Raw genomic sequence first — 13,016 nt, forward strand, 5'->3', positions numbered from 1 at the left:
TGAAAGACTCAATATTTTAAGTACTAAGAAGTTGATAATAATAAAATAAAAGTAAAGTGTAAATCATTTTAATTTATAAATCTTATATAAATTTATAAAAAAAAATCTTCATAGTAAAATACTACTTTCGTAATAAAAAATATCATGTAAAGAATGATTATAGAGTTTGGTTCGAGAAAGATATAAGTCTGACCTTTGTATATTTTGAATAAATCATCTTTTAATATTTGATTGATTCAATCTAATGCTTCAACTTAATTCATTAATAATATAGATTCAATTTAATATAGAAACTATAAAATATGAAATATTTATTACTACGTATTTGGTATTTATCATCTATATCCGGAGATGATTCATTTAATGAATCTTGAGGATTCATGTTGTTGCTATAATTCTAAAAATTTGGTATATTTATCTTAAAAATTAACTAATTTATTAAATTATTTAAAATTATAAATCAATTAATCGATTTTGAATTGATTTCGGTTCGAACTATCTTATTTTATGGGAATCGATCTGAAAAAATAAAATGATTCGATTCGAATCAGTTTTAACACCTGTAGCACTATCTATAAATAATTATTTTTATAATATTAATAATTAATTTTAATATTATTAAAGATTTCGGATAGTTTAATTAGTAAAAACTTATTACAAGATATGACCTCAAATCCCACATTCTCTTTTTTATCTTTATAAAAAGTCAAATATTATTTATCCGGATGGGTTCCAATAAGATAATTTACTGATCCATTTCATTGACTAAAATGTTTAGGATTCGACTCATCGAACTTTCAGTATAATTCAATTAAGTGTTTATCCATTAGCTGGTTTACATTAAAACTTGAATGAAGTAAATTCAAATCGACGTTGACACACCATCGAACAATCAATTTGAGGGGCAACAAATGCTGAACCCTGTTTGCGACAAGACAGATGATTAAATATTTCCAGGATGAGATTAGTTATTATCCACGATCGAAAAATAATTTAATTAAGTTTAGGATATTAATAAACATAACCTGCCATAAATAATACATCAGTTTATTCCCACCGAAGACGGCCAGAGTGGCAATGTTGATAAGAAGAAAGGCAACTTGGCAAGTTTGAGAGAAGGGTGTCACTGCTTCTCCCTTCCCCACCACGATCGTCTCCTCTCTACCCTCTCTCCTCCGCTTCTCTTCTCGCAATCGGCGAGTCTCAGGCAGTCAGTGGGATCGTCTTCCTCCCGGAGGTGAGCCCCTTAATTCCAAGATCACACGTATGTAGAATGCCTGCCTTCTACCCTTTCGTGTGCGGGTCTATTCGGCCGATTCGTTCATTCTCCCTTCCTTTTGGTTGTAGTTCTAACTTACGTAGGGTTCAAGAACCTAGGAGATCCCAGTTGTTTGAGCTGTCCTCATACGATCGGATCGGATCTGATTTGATATGATATTTCTAACAGGGATCAGGGCATAGTGCTTCTGTGTTTGCTTGCGATAGCCTGAATGAATTGTGGGCCTCTTGTAGGAGCTTTGACTTAAGATTTGTGTTGATCATGTTACTGCACGGCGTTTTTTTGGCTTTTCTTCAGCTATTAGTGGCAAAACATATGCCTCGGTATCTCTCAAAAAAATGGGAGTGGGGTTCTTTGAGACTGGAACTCGGATGGAATGCCTCTTCGGAAAGTGGTCTTTAATGACTTTTTTAGGTGCCTCCATCTTATGTTGTTTTTGGTGTTAATGCTACCATCTTTTTTTCTATTCAAAAGGAGAAAAAGGAAAAAATATTGTGTTCTGTTCCTCTGTTTGCATTTTTAACATAGAATGGATTGTTTATTGGGATAGAATCTATTTTTTTTTCTTCAAAATGCAGAGTTAAATAATCAAAAGTAAGTCAAGATATTGTGTATCAAATGATTAGCTGACGAGGATAAAAAAGATAACACAATTTATTACGGATTGATACCAAGCTTGGATCCATACAAAAGAAAAAAAACAATGGTGCTTTGAATGTGATTGTGATGCATTTGATATAATGTGCAACATAAGACAACTTCCAATTCTGGAATTGCTTTGTGAAGATAACTGAAACCGTTCCTTAGATGCTCCTTAAAGAATATGTCATCAACAGGTGACTTGAATGGTTAAACAATTATACTTATTCTTTTTACGTATTACACTCTTTAAGGGTCTCAGGCATGCTACTCACAGAAATATTTTTGTTTCTATGGCTTACAATAAGGAGCACAAGGTATTACAAGGGATTAGCAGCTGATCTTTGATACAGCTACTGACATTTAAAATGTCATTTTGGCAATCAAACAACTATTTTCTGAAAGTGGGATTGGACAAAATAAAGTGGTTGTTAATGTTGAGGGTTATATATCAAGAGCTTTTCGATCAGGGTCATTAGAACCATGAAACTAACTAGTAATGGTTGATTGGATAATATGCAATTTAGCTTATTAAATTTTGGTATGAAGAAGAAAACATAAAATAGGATGCTTAGTTGAGATATGCATACATCTAGTTCTACATAAAACCTATAGCTTTGCTTGTCTACATGTATGGTGAGCCTATCACTTGGTATATACCAGCCTGTAACCAGACTGGATCAGAGACCAGAGCATTTCATTCCAAACCTTTAAAACATTTTCTTTCCTTTTTTTCTTTTTATTTTGGTTTGGATTTTCACAAAAATTGAACCAGATCGGTTCTGACCTTTGAAGCTAATATTGAGGTCTTCGATGCAGAAACTCGAGGCCATTAGGAACCATTTCAAGGCCACTGACAGGTATGTGTATGTGTTCGATATACATAAACAAGTTTATTTTTATCTACATCTACATATTCATAAAGATACATGCATGCATCTATATCTTCTTTAATCCCTTCCCTTTTTTTTGAACTTTTTTATGCCTTTACGAACACAGCTACTGATCGATCTGTGCAGGTAATGTGTTCCAGTCATGCATTGTGCATTACAGGCCACCAATAATGATGTCATGATATGAGCAATGCAATTGTCCTCTTGGCAAAGGATCGTAAAACTTTGTTATAAGATCATTTGATCTAGGAACAAACTTGTAAGAGTTTCCCATAGTTACAGTCTAGGATAACATACAAATCACAAACTTTGGTATAGGAAGCAATGATCATCCCATAAGTCAATGAGCCAACCAAATAAAAGTCCTATTATTGTCTTAACCATATGTAGGTAGTAAGGATATGCTGGGAGCCTTGGAGCTGAAAAGCCAAAAACTGTTGTTAGATGGGGATTTGTTTCCTTCACCTATCATGGTGTTATTTGGGTACACAGCAGTGGGATTTGATGTACAATCCTGCGTGGGACTTTTTTGACCTAGGTCCTTTTTTTGCCTGAATGTTGGCATGGAAATATGATGGTAAATAGAGGATGTTTGTGAACCATCATGCTTCTGCTTTACTGCAATATCATAAACTCCTGATGTTAATAGCACGTACAATTGAATTTAATCATGTGAATGTATCAATTTACTACTTTTATTTTTTCTTTTTCATATTGGCTTTAGTGTGTCTTGGATGCCCTTCTTAAGTCCAACTTTCAAGGGTACTGTTGTAGGATATAGAGAAAAGTTGATTGTTTGAAATACCAGGATATCCAGCTATAATTGTTTAAAGTGCTATAATTTTTATGTTGCGGATATTGAAGAATGTCATTTCGGAAGGATTAATTACACATAAGGAAGATTATCTCTGTCATTCCATCCATATATCTTTTGGCCATTCTTTAATTGATAAAGCAACTCTTTTGTTATGTTTTTCTTGGCTTCAAAATGCATAAGGCTGGTAGATGTTTAGATAAGGTTCTTCTTTATTTTGAAGTTAGTTAATCAAGTAGTAATATCTGTATTGCCAATGACAGGAGAAATGCAGGGTGCAATTCAATCATTCCGATTACATGGAAATCTTCTTAAAAATACTATTCTTCAACACATGCGTGTCATGAAGCCAGTCATGCTACCTACTGTGTTTTCACGATTCAAGTCAGTCTCTTCACCTCGACTGGAAGAGCATGGATTTGAGAGCACCACTATCCTAGATATTCTGAAAGCTAAAGGCAAGAGTGCTGATGGTTCCTGGCTGTGGTGTACAACTAATGACACTGTTTATGATGCTGTGAAATCGGTATGCTGCTTTTTGCATTAATACTCGTTTATTGGTTTCCTATAGGAATATCAAATGAAATGTGAGGTATATGTAGTATAACCAAGCATATGCATATATACTGTGTGAACCAACTACTTGTTTTGGACAGTCGTATATGAACTGATGGCTCAATATTCTACCTCTTTTAGATGACACAACACAATGTTGGAGCTTTGGTTGTGGTGAAACCCGGAGAAGAGAAGGCACTTGCAGGGATTGTAACTGAGAGAGGTAGTCACTTGCCATCACACTGTTTATTGGTGGTAAATCGGTACTTGCACTAAAACATTTGCTCACACATACATATGCACATGGAAACTAATATGCATTTGTTTGCATGCACAAATCTGCACATTCATGTACATACCTGTGTTCAAATGCAAACATGAGATCTAATGTGATCATGTACTGCATGTTGCAATTGGATGGTGCAAATGAAATTAGAATCTTTAAAGGAATTTCATGCATTAGAAGGAGACCAAGACAAATGAAGGTCTCTACATTCAACTAAATATAAAATTGGAAGTTCCTGTTTCATTGATCTTGCAAGATATGGTTTCTGACAGTTACAATGTTATTAACTGATATGCTAGCACAAAATGGCATATCAGTAAGTAATTTTTGTTCTTTCTACTTCAAGAGCAAGGATAGCTTAATAGTTTTTACTGGCAGTTTATGGTTATCCTGTCTATAGTAATACTTCTATCATCAATCACCTGAATTTAGATATTAATTTTGAAAGTTCACCAAGTTCAAAGATTGTCATTATTAAGATAGTCACTTCATTTTCATAATTTCCATGTTTGCCTTTTAACATTTTATTTCCATATGTGAGTTGGTAAGATGATACCTTTTAATGATCCACTTGCAATCCGACCAACTCCATAGTCCATACTATTCTATATCTAGGCAGCTGATCCTCTGACTATGTCACTATTGTACTTTGCTTTCAAAGAAGAGTTCGTTAAGCTGCAACTACTTGCAGGATTCATGAGAACCACTTGAGAACAAAGAATGCAGTTTAGGAATTTAATAAGCCATTCTTTAAAAATATCTAGCTAATTTTCAACTTTAGGATATTTTATGGAAAATGGCTGCTTCAAAATCACAGCAATTAGTATAACTTATAAACCAAGTACTAAGACAAATGGTGAATTATTATTCAAGCATGTGCTTTAGAGTATAGAGAATTGAGCTACACAATTTTCAATTTCACACATAAATAGTTGATCTGAAAAAATAACTGTTTTTCTTGTTCAAAATCTTTACAGAAATATAAGAACAATGTCGATAGTGATTGTTTTCTTTTGCCTGTAGTTGGAGCAACTTACCTGTATGTATAACAACTTTTTTTCATCTTCAGATTATCTCCGAAAAATTATTGTGCAGGGAAGATCTTCCAAATCGACTAAAGTTGGTGACATTATGACTGATGAGGTAATCTGGAGCAGTTTCTATTGCAATATGCAGATTGGTTTATGTAGATTGTGCATTTTCATTGTCCTGCTTTTTGGAATTATGCATTATTGATCTGTATAATTCATAAGGAACATTTTTTTACATTAAATAGGAATCTCTATTTTAAAGTAAGTTGCATGAATGCTGCTCTCCTTAAATCAAGAAACTGTAAAACTTCAGGTGATAAGTATGCATTTCATTTGTATTAACATTTTGGTCAGTGCACTCGTTTATACCACTGGTGCACGGCTTTAACTGACACACAGATCGGGCAATTCCATTCCGGTCAATCTGGAACCTAGCTTATTGTTCAGATAGCTTACCACATCAGGGTTATTGGGCTATCAATTGATCAATACCAAGTTGTATTCGGACACTAAGTCTAACATCTGGCATCAGCACCCATCATTCTTGTTGTTGTTGCTTCTCCTTGTCACATCACCACCCACAGCTGCCTCTCCTCCTCTGCTACATATCTGTGTTACTTTGTACTCACTATCTCCTTTTCCTCTTCTTCTCTCTCTCCCTCTATTCTAATAGTGGTCTATATTGATTTTACCGTACCATATTGATGCTTGGTTCATTGTATGATACCAGTACTGTACGAATCCTGTCGTTCAATGGTGATATGTACTAAGATTTTTTCCTTCATTTGCATTACATTTTCTGCCTTATGACAAACTATTTTTGGTTTCTTATGACCAGAATAAATTGATCACTGTGACACCAGATACCAAGGTACTGCGGGCCATGCAGCTTATGACAGGTTTGTTCTGTAAGTACAATTAGTTGCTTGTGTGGCTAGATTGACTGATAACATTGTTGTTATGACTTTTTCTATCTGTAGACAACCGCATTAGGCATATCCCTGTGGTTGATGACAAAGGTATGATTGGCATGGTCTCCATTGGTGATGTTGTTCGAGCAGTGGTGAATGAGCATCGGGAGGAGCTGGACCGCCTTAATGCATATATACAAGGGGGTTACTAGCAAAGTAGATCTAGAGTCTAATAATGTTCAATGATGATGACGAAAAAAACTAAAGTTTGCTTTTAGCAGATAGTGTGCTTTTTGTTAAGCATGTGTGCTTAGGTCATGCTTCTCTTGTCCTGTGTTGGCTAATAAGTGAGTTTCTCAGTAGGCTCATTGGTGAATGAGCATCACGTGGAGCTGAACTGCCTTAATGCATGTATGTATACAAAGGGGGTCACTGGAAAAGTAGTTCTAGAAGAGTCTAATAATGCTAGATAAAGATGGCAAAAAACCGAAAGTTTGCTTTGATCTGACCATGTGCTACTCATTAAACTTGCATGCTTATGTCATGCTTTTCTTGTTCTGTGTTGGCTAATCAGTGGGTTTATGCAAGCTCATCAGACTTTTTTTTGTGTTCATCAGAGTTATTATTGTGGCTGGTTGTGGCTCTTTGTGTGGTTAATTATCGTGAACTATTCAGGCTTTTCCAGTGTTGATTACCAACAAAAAGTAATGTTTTCAATGTAAATATTCTTGGGAATGTTTTGTATTGTCGAATCTAGGTGTTCGAGTTTGTGAATATCTGGTCGAGATTCTAATGGTTTAAAATAACCTGCATTTTAGGTCTTTGTTTATTTGTGATTCATTGTAATAATTCGCCTGTGCAGATTTATTTATTAGTCATTATTGTTGTGCAACTCAGCGTTTTTCTTTTGGGTATATACTGATGGGATTTTTTTTATTCATCTCCAAAGATTTATTAGTATCTGCATCATACACCTTCTTCTTATAAGGATGTCAAGCCAAATGTGTGCATGCTTAATCCGAACTGTCTTCCATGTGATATCAGAGATCCACCTCGTAAGAGATTTAGAGTATGATTAATCGGGCATTTTATTATGGCATGTTTAGAATCTCAGATGATAACCGATTGACTTCTTTTTGTGTTGATGATGTCTGTTTAACAATATTTTCAAAGATGTAAGATTAAATTGTTTGAATTATGATGGAAATGAGAGCTTACAACGCAAGTTAGTCTCAGTGGAATTCAAACGCAGGTAATGTTGGGCCCGTCGAAAGATGGCATTGCTCGTCGTTGGGAATATATCAGATGGTGATTGTAGTTTCTTCTGGAGTAAGTTGAGGCCTGGTTGGACGCTTTGGAAAAACCTCCCAAGACCGATGCGAAGCTGTCGGATTCAGATCGTCCATATAAATATAGGATAATAGAGCCAACACGGTCCCTTTTTGTGTAAGCACGCTCTTGGAATACTTGAGGTAAATGATGTGGAGGTAAGCTACGAGCCAAGCACACTCTAAATTCACAAACCTACGAAGCGGAGGAGACAGTCTCTAGGAATGTATCCTCCGCCGATCGTAAGAGTTAGAATGTGTTGGAGTCGAATATTAAGGCGAGAAAAAAGAAAAATAATATGTAAAAGAAAAAACTATTTTATTATGCCAGGAGTCCTCTTTCCTAGTATTTAAAGAGCAACGGGTGAATCGTTAGGTTTTTTTTTAGTTCTGACCAAGTCGCACCCACAGTGACATCTATGGTCAGCCATACATCGACATATGGTTCGGAGATAAACCAGGAGAACGGATCCTTCTTCCCTCCTCCTCCTCTCTCCTGCACGTACATTTGGCCACATCCATCTCCGCACACCTATCCAAGCTCCTCCTATATAAACACTTGCAAATCTATCTCCAACCTCCGCCTCCCTCTTCTCTGCCACTGCTCTTTGGCTCTCCTCAGTTTCCAAACCCTCCAAGAGAGCCACCATGGGTCGACAGCACCAAACCGCCTCTCTCTCACTCATCCTGCCTGCCGCCCTGCTCCTCCTCCTCGGGGCCACCATAACAGAAGCTCGCGTCCTCCGCCGCGTCAATGACCGCTCCCTCTTCGACGCCACCTCCGAATGCAAAAAAGCATCGTACCCCGATCTCTGCAATTCCCTCGCTCCCTCAGCGTCGGTCGGGTCCCTGACCGCCGCATCCATCGACGTGGCCACGTCCAAAGCCAAGGAGGCAGCAGCCATTTCCGCCAAGCTTATGAAAGCCCCTGGCACCGAGAAGCTGATGAAGTCCACCCTGTGTGTTTGCCGTGATGCCTTCAGCTCCGTAGCTGACAGTCTCCAGTTGTCAGCCAAGAACCTCAAGGATGCAGCGCACACTGACCTCATGGTGAACCTCTCCGCCGCGATGAGCCTCAAGGCCAACTGCGCTGATGCGTTCCAGGATTGGCCGGGTTTGGTGTCACCTGTTGCCGATATCAACGACCACCTTTCGAAACTGGTTAGTAATAGCCTGGACCTGGCTTCTACTTTGAAGAACTGAGGAGAGACATCCACGTAAAGAGCAACTGGCGAGATAATATATTGATCATAGAAGTGAAGGTGGAGGATGTTTTTATTTGGATTAAATGATTTAAAATGATCTGTGAAGCTGTGAGGTTTAAGATTCATGTCTCGGTTATAGACCACCTTCTCCTCGTCTTTTTATTCATTTGGTTTGCTTACTGCTACTCCGCGTTCGCATGCGCTGCATGCATGTCTTCCACGAAATGACTATAAGTTTTGGCTTTTGAAAACTAATTAATAACCGATGGATCCAAATCAGTGGAAGAGATCACTTCGACCCAATCCATAGTCTCGGAGTCTTCAAGCCAAACCAAAGTAATACAAAATTAGGTTACAGATGGTTCAATTTTGAAGACTATAAAGGGTGTTATAGAAGATGTTGTTGACATTTAAATCAACTCGGCCTGGTTTTAATCGTTTAGAGTTGCCGAAGGTATATTTGAGGTGGGAACATCAAACTATTATATAGATCATTCGAGGACCCACCTACATGAAGATATGAGATAAATGAGTGCAGTCATCCATGAAAAAAATAAAATAAAAAGAAGCTTATTTACAATGTGAAAAAATGAGCTTTGAAAAAATAACATATTTTCTGAAACATTATTCGAGAAGATAATATTTAACTATTTCTAACCTCACTTTAGTCTCTTATTCATGTAGGCGATATGAAGATAACTTATAATCGTCTGTCTTGGATCAATGGTTAGTTTGTCTTCTTTTTTCAACTTGAATATTACATGAAGGACATGCATGAGATGATGATTGGTCGGTGGTTTTTATATAAAATAATTTAGTTTATAAGTTCTAATTAATCGATTCGAACCAAATTGAAATATATTTTAATAAAAAAAAGTATTATCAATCTTATTAAGCGCATTATCTTGTGCGCTCAAACATGTTATTCAAATTGGTTTAAACGTCTAATTTGATCCTATTTTCATTAAAAAAATTATAAATGACATAGATCTAATTTGATAAATATTATATTTTTGATCCACTTAAATCAAGATTCTAACTTGATTTAATTTTGATTATTTAACGTATATATTAAATTATTTAAAATTATAAGTCGATTAATTGATTAATCAAATCAGATTAATCAATTTTGAATTAATTCAAAAAGTCTAAATTGATCCTAAGACCTATCTATTTTAACCGAATCAAATAGAAAATTGATCCGGTTCGCTTTTTCGAATATCCTACGGTAGCCGTGTGCGGCAAGCGGAGCATCGACTCGATCCTTGCCGTCCGAAACACGAAACCCGGTCCGCTTGACCAATTAATTACGTCCTTGCCTGACTCCCGCTCACAATCGCTTCCACCTTCGTTTTTACTTTTCTCTCCGTCTCTTCCTTTCCTGTACCACATTCCTTCCTTCGATCCCCCCATCGCCAAATCGAAACCCGGAAAAGAACAGTACAGCTGGTGGAGCGCGGAAAGGAAAAGCTAAAGACACTATTCTGCCACAAAAAAAAACCCTAAAAGATTTGCTTGGGACGAGAAGAAGAGAAGCGAGGAAGGAAAAGAAGGGAGGCAGGGCTTGATGGCGAGCGGCAGCAACCACGGAGGAGGGGAGGGCGCCGGTGGGCCGAAGGTCCGGAAAGCACCCTCTAGGAAGATGACGCGGATGCCGACGATGCCGGACGTGCAGCAGGAGGAGGATGCGCCTGCCCCGCCCGACTGCGAGCTCGTCCCCTCCTCCGTCAAATCCATCGTACCCATCCTCGGCGTCGCCTACGAGATCGAGAGACTCAGTCGCCTATCTATAAGACCTAACCCTAGGCCACCGACCAATACAATAATCTCTAATATAATTTAAAATATTATACAAATTATATAAATTATAATATTTTATTATAATTCATACCTTATAATTCGTTAAGATTAATGTTGATCAAAATCAAATTTTGACTTTTTGTGAAAATCGATCAAAACTTAATTGATCAAACCTAAATATAATCAAGTAGTCAAAATACAATAATGATAAAGTCCAATCAAAATATTTGATTAAAATAAATCAAATTAATCAATTTTATCATTGAAGACACAAGTTAGAAAATTTTAATTTTTCAAGGGTAAAACTATAATTTTGTTAGGATATGTAAAAATATATCTAATTGGTGAAGATCAAAATTATCAAAAGGACAAAAGCTAATTTTTTTCTAATTATGTAGGGTAAAAATATTCTTTTATTAAAAAAACACCCCTAATTCTACTCCCTTTGCACAATCGCTATCATGCGTGATCATCGCTCGTGGGTCGTCACCTCGCCCGCAAACGGTTTTTTATCACGCATGTGCGCCTCAAGGTGACCCCCATAGTTGTCGCAACGCGATTGTGTACACACGTGTTGCCCGATGACCTCATTGGTCTTTGGCTTTTAGTGACACTAGGTGTGACAACATATGTTGTATCGACATTACTTACAACCACTACAAGTAGTGATTATGTTGCTACAGTAGCCTCAAGCAACAACAATCATTGTAGCCACATAGGCAATAGTGTTACCGTAGTTGTTGCACGCATCGATGTTATTGTAGCCACCGCATGTAGTGACAATAGCCAAAGCCATCGCAAGCAGCAGTGTTGTGTAGCCACCGTAGCTATCAAACGCATTGCATCTGCCACAAGGTTGTCGTAATCTACAAAGCTTTCGTTGTATATGCAATTGTTGCCCATGATTGAGCTGGCAACCATCGAAAACCATCACCCTTAATAATACTTATTACTAATAGTAAATTATCGACAATAGTCCATCGATCAAACATAAGGAATCTTATATCACGCACAAGCAGATGATATGTTAAACTAAATATAAAAGTAGATTAGTAATACATATGAATCGTTTAAGCATTGTAAATCAAAATCGAACAACGTAGCCAAATGTGTTAACAAATAGATCTAAAGTATTTGATTTCATAAATATGGTTTTGATACCAATTATAAGCATAAAAACTATTTTTACGTTATTGTTATGCAAAAAAATTTAATGCAAAAAAATTAAAATCAAATAATAATAAATCAAATTTATGAAGTGTACCTTTCGATGTCATTAAAAAAGTTTTTAGTAGATATACAGGTGCACCATTATCGAATTCAAAAGTTATAACGATGCTAGTATGCAAGGAGAACTAAACACATATTTTCCTCTTTTCTTATCCTTCACAAGACTATTATGAATGATTGATTAGGAATAAAAGGAAGATGAGAAAAGATCTGTAATATCTCATTAACTAGTATGATATGAGAAAAGATATGTAATCTCCCAATAATATCACGTATCCCTATCTTCTTTTATTTATTTACATATCATGTATCTAATTATATGTGAATTCACGTAAAGTCTTTAAAAGATATGTCATTTTATAGACGAGAGAAAATGGTCTAATATAAATAATTAAGGAAGTTTCATATCAAAATATATTATAAAGAATTATACTATAATTAATTTTTTTTATTAATTAATAATCATGATCAAAATAAATCATATTTATAATATATTTTATCTAATTAGATAAATCGTGTAATCTAACCAATTCTCTTTTTCACGTCACGGCCTACTGCGTTATTTTGTACTCACTATCTCCCGCTAGTCTCTCTCTCTCTCCCTCCGTTCTAATAGTGGTCTGTATCGATTTTACTGTACCATATCGATACTTGGTTCATCATATGATACCAGTACAGTACCAAACCTGTCGTTCAATGGTGACATGGACTAAGATTTTATCCTTCATTTGCATTCTGCCTTATGACAAAGTATCGTTGGTTTCTTGTGACCAGAATAAATCGATCACTGTGACACCAGATACCAAGGTTCTGCGGGCCATGCAGCTTATGACAGGTTTGTTCTGTAAGTACAATTAGTTGCTCGTGTAGATAGATTGACAAATAACACTGTTGTTATGACTTTTTCTATCTGTAGACGACCGCATTAGTCATATCCCTGTGGTTGATGACAAAGGTATGATTGGCATGGTCTCCATTGGTGATGTCGTTCGAGCAGTGGTGAATGAGCATCGGGAGGAGCTGGATCGCCTTAATGCATGTACGT

At 36.4% G+C, this 13,016-nt stretch overlaps 2 protein-coding genes across 4 annotated transcripts; both read left to right on the forward strand.

Moving 5' to 3' along the window:
- Positions 1–1,064: 1,064 nt before the first annotated feature.
- LOC135671755 (CBS domain-containing protein CBSX3, mitochondrial-like) lies at positions 1,065–6,966 on the forward strand. Of its 3 annotated transcripts, XM_065179923.1 has the most exons (7): positions 1,065–1,237; positions 2,738–2,778; positions 3,889–4,151; positions 4,322–4,403; positions 5,536–5,609; positions 6,336–6,396; positions 6,478–6,966. In XM_065179923.1, exons 3-7 carry the CDS (start codon positions 3,894–3,896, stop codon positions 6,618–6,620), a joined length of 618 nt encoding a protein of 205 aa, XP_065035995.1. In that variant the 5' UTR covers positions 1,065–1,237; positions 2,738–2,778; positions 3,889–3,893; the 3' UTR covers positions 6,621–6,966. The 3 variants fall into 3 exon arrangements, with proteins under 3 accessions (XP_065035995.1, XP_065035994.1, XP_065035993.1); XM_065179922.1 differs by lacking the exon at positions 2,738–2,778 and having other exon boundaries at positions 1,099–1,237; positions 6,478–6,848; XM_065179921.1 differs by lacking the exons at positions 1,065–1,237; positions 2,738–2,778 and having other exon boundaries at positions 3,882–4,151; positions 6,478–6,848.
- A 1,338-nt stretch (positions 6,967–8,304) lies between these two features.
- Positions 8,305–9,107, forward strand: LOC135671750 (pectinesterase inhibitor 12-like). Its single transcript, XM_065179913.1, has one exon. It carries the CDS (start codon positions 8,385–8,387, stop codon positions 8,937–8,939), a length of 555 nt encoding a protein of 184 aa, XP_065035985.1. The 5' UTR covers positions 8,305–8,384; the 3' UTR covers positions 8,940–9,107.
- The last annotated feature ends 3,909 nt before the right edge of the window (positions 9,108–13,016 follow it).

The sequence above is a fragment of the Musa acuminata genome, unplaced genomic scaffold (genome assembly GCF_036884655.1).
Source record: "Musa acuminata AAA Group cultivar baxijiao unplaced genomic scaffold, Cavendish_Baxijiao_AAA HiC_scaffold_1155, whole genome shotgun sequence".
Classification (NCBI taxonomy): Eukaryota; Viridiplantae; Streptophyta; class Magnoliopsida; order Zingiberales; family Musaceae; genus Musa; species Musa acuminata.

Bases quoted from the DNA above. Each gene is read 5' to 3' on its own strand.
- LOC135671755 (XM_065179921.1), top strand. From the start codon at position 3,882: ATGACAGGAGAAATGCAGGGTGCAATTCAATCATTCCGATTACATGGA. The intron at 5,610-6,335 runs GTAATCTGGAGC...TCTTATGACCAG, and splicing joins GTGACATTATGACTGATGAG to AATAAATTGATCACTGTGAC. The intron at 6,397-6,477 runs GTTTGTTCTGTA...TTCTATCTGTAG, and splicing joins GGCCATGCAGCTTATGACAG to ACAACCGCATTAGGCATATC.
- LOC135671750 (XM_065179913.1), top strand. From the start codon at position 8,385: ATGGGTCGACAGCACCAAACCGCCTCTCTCTCACTCATCCTGCCTGCC.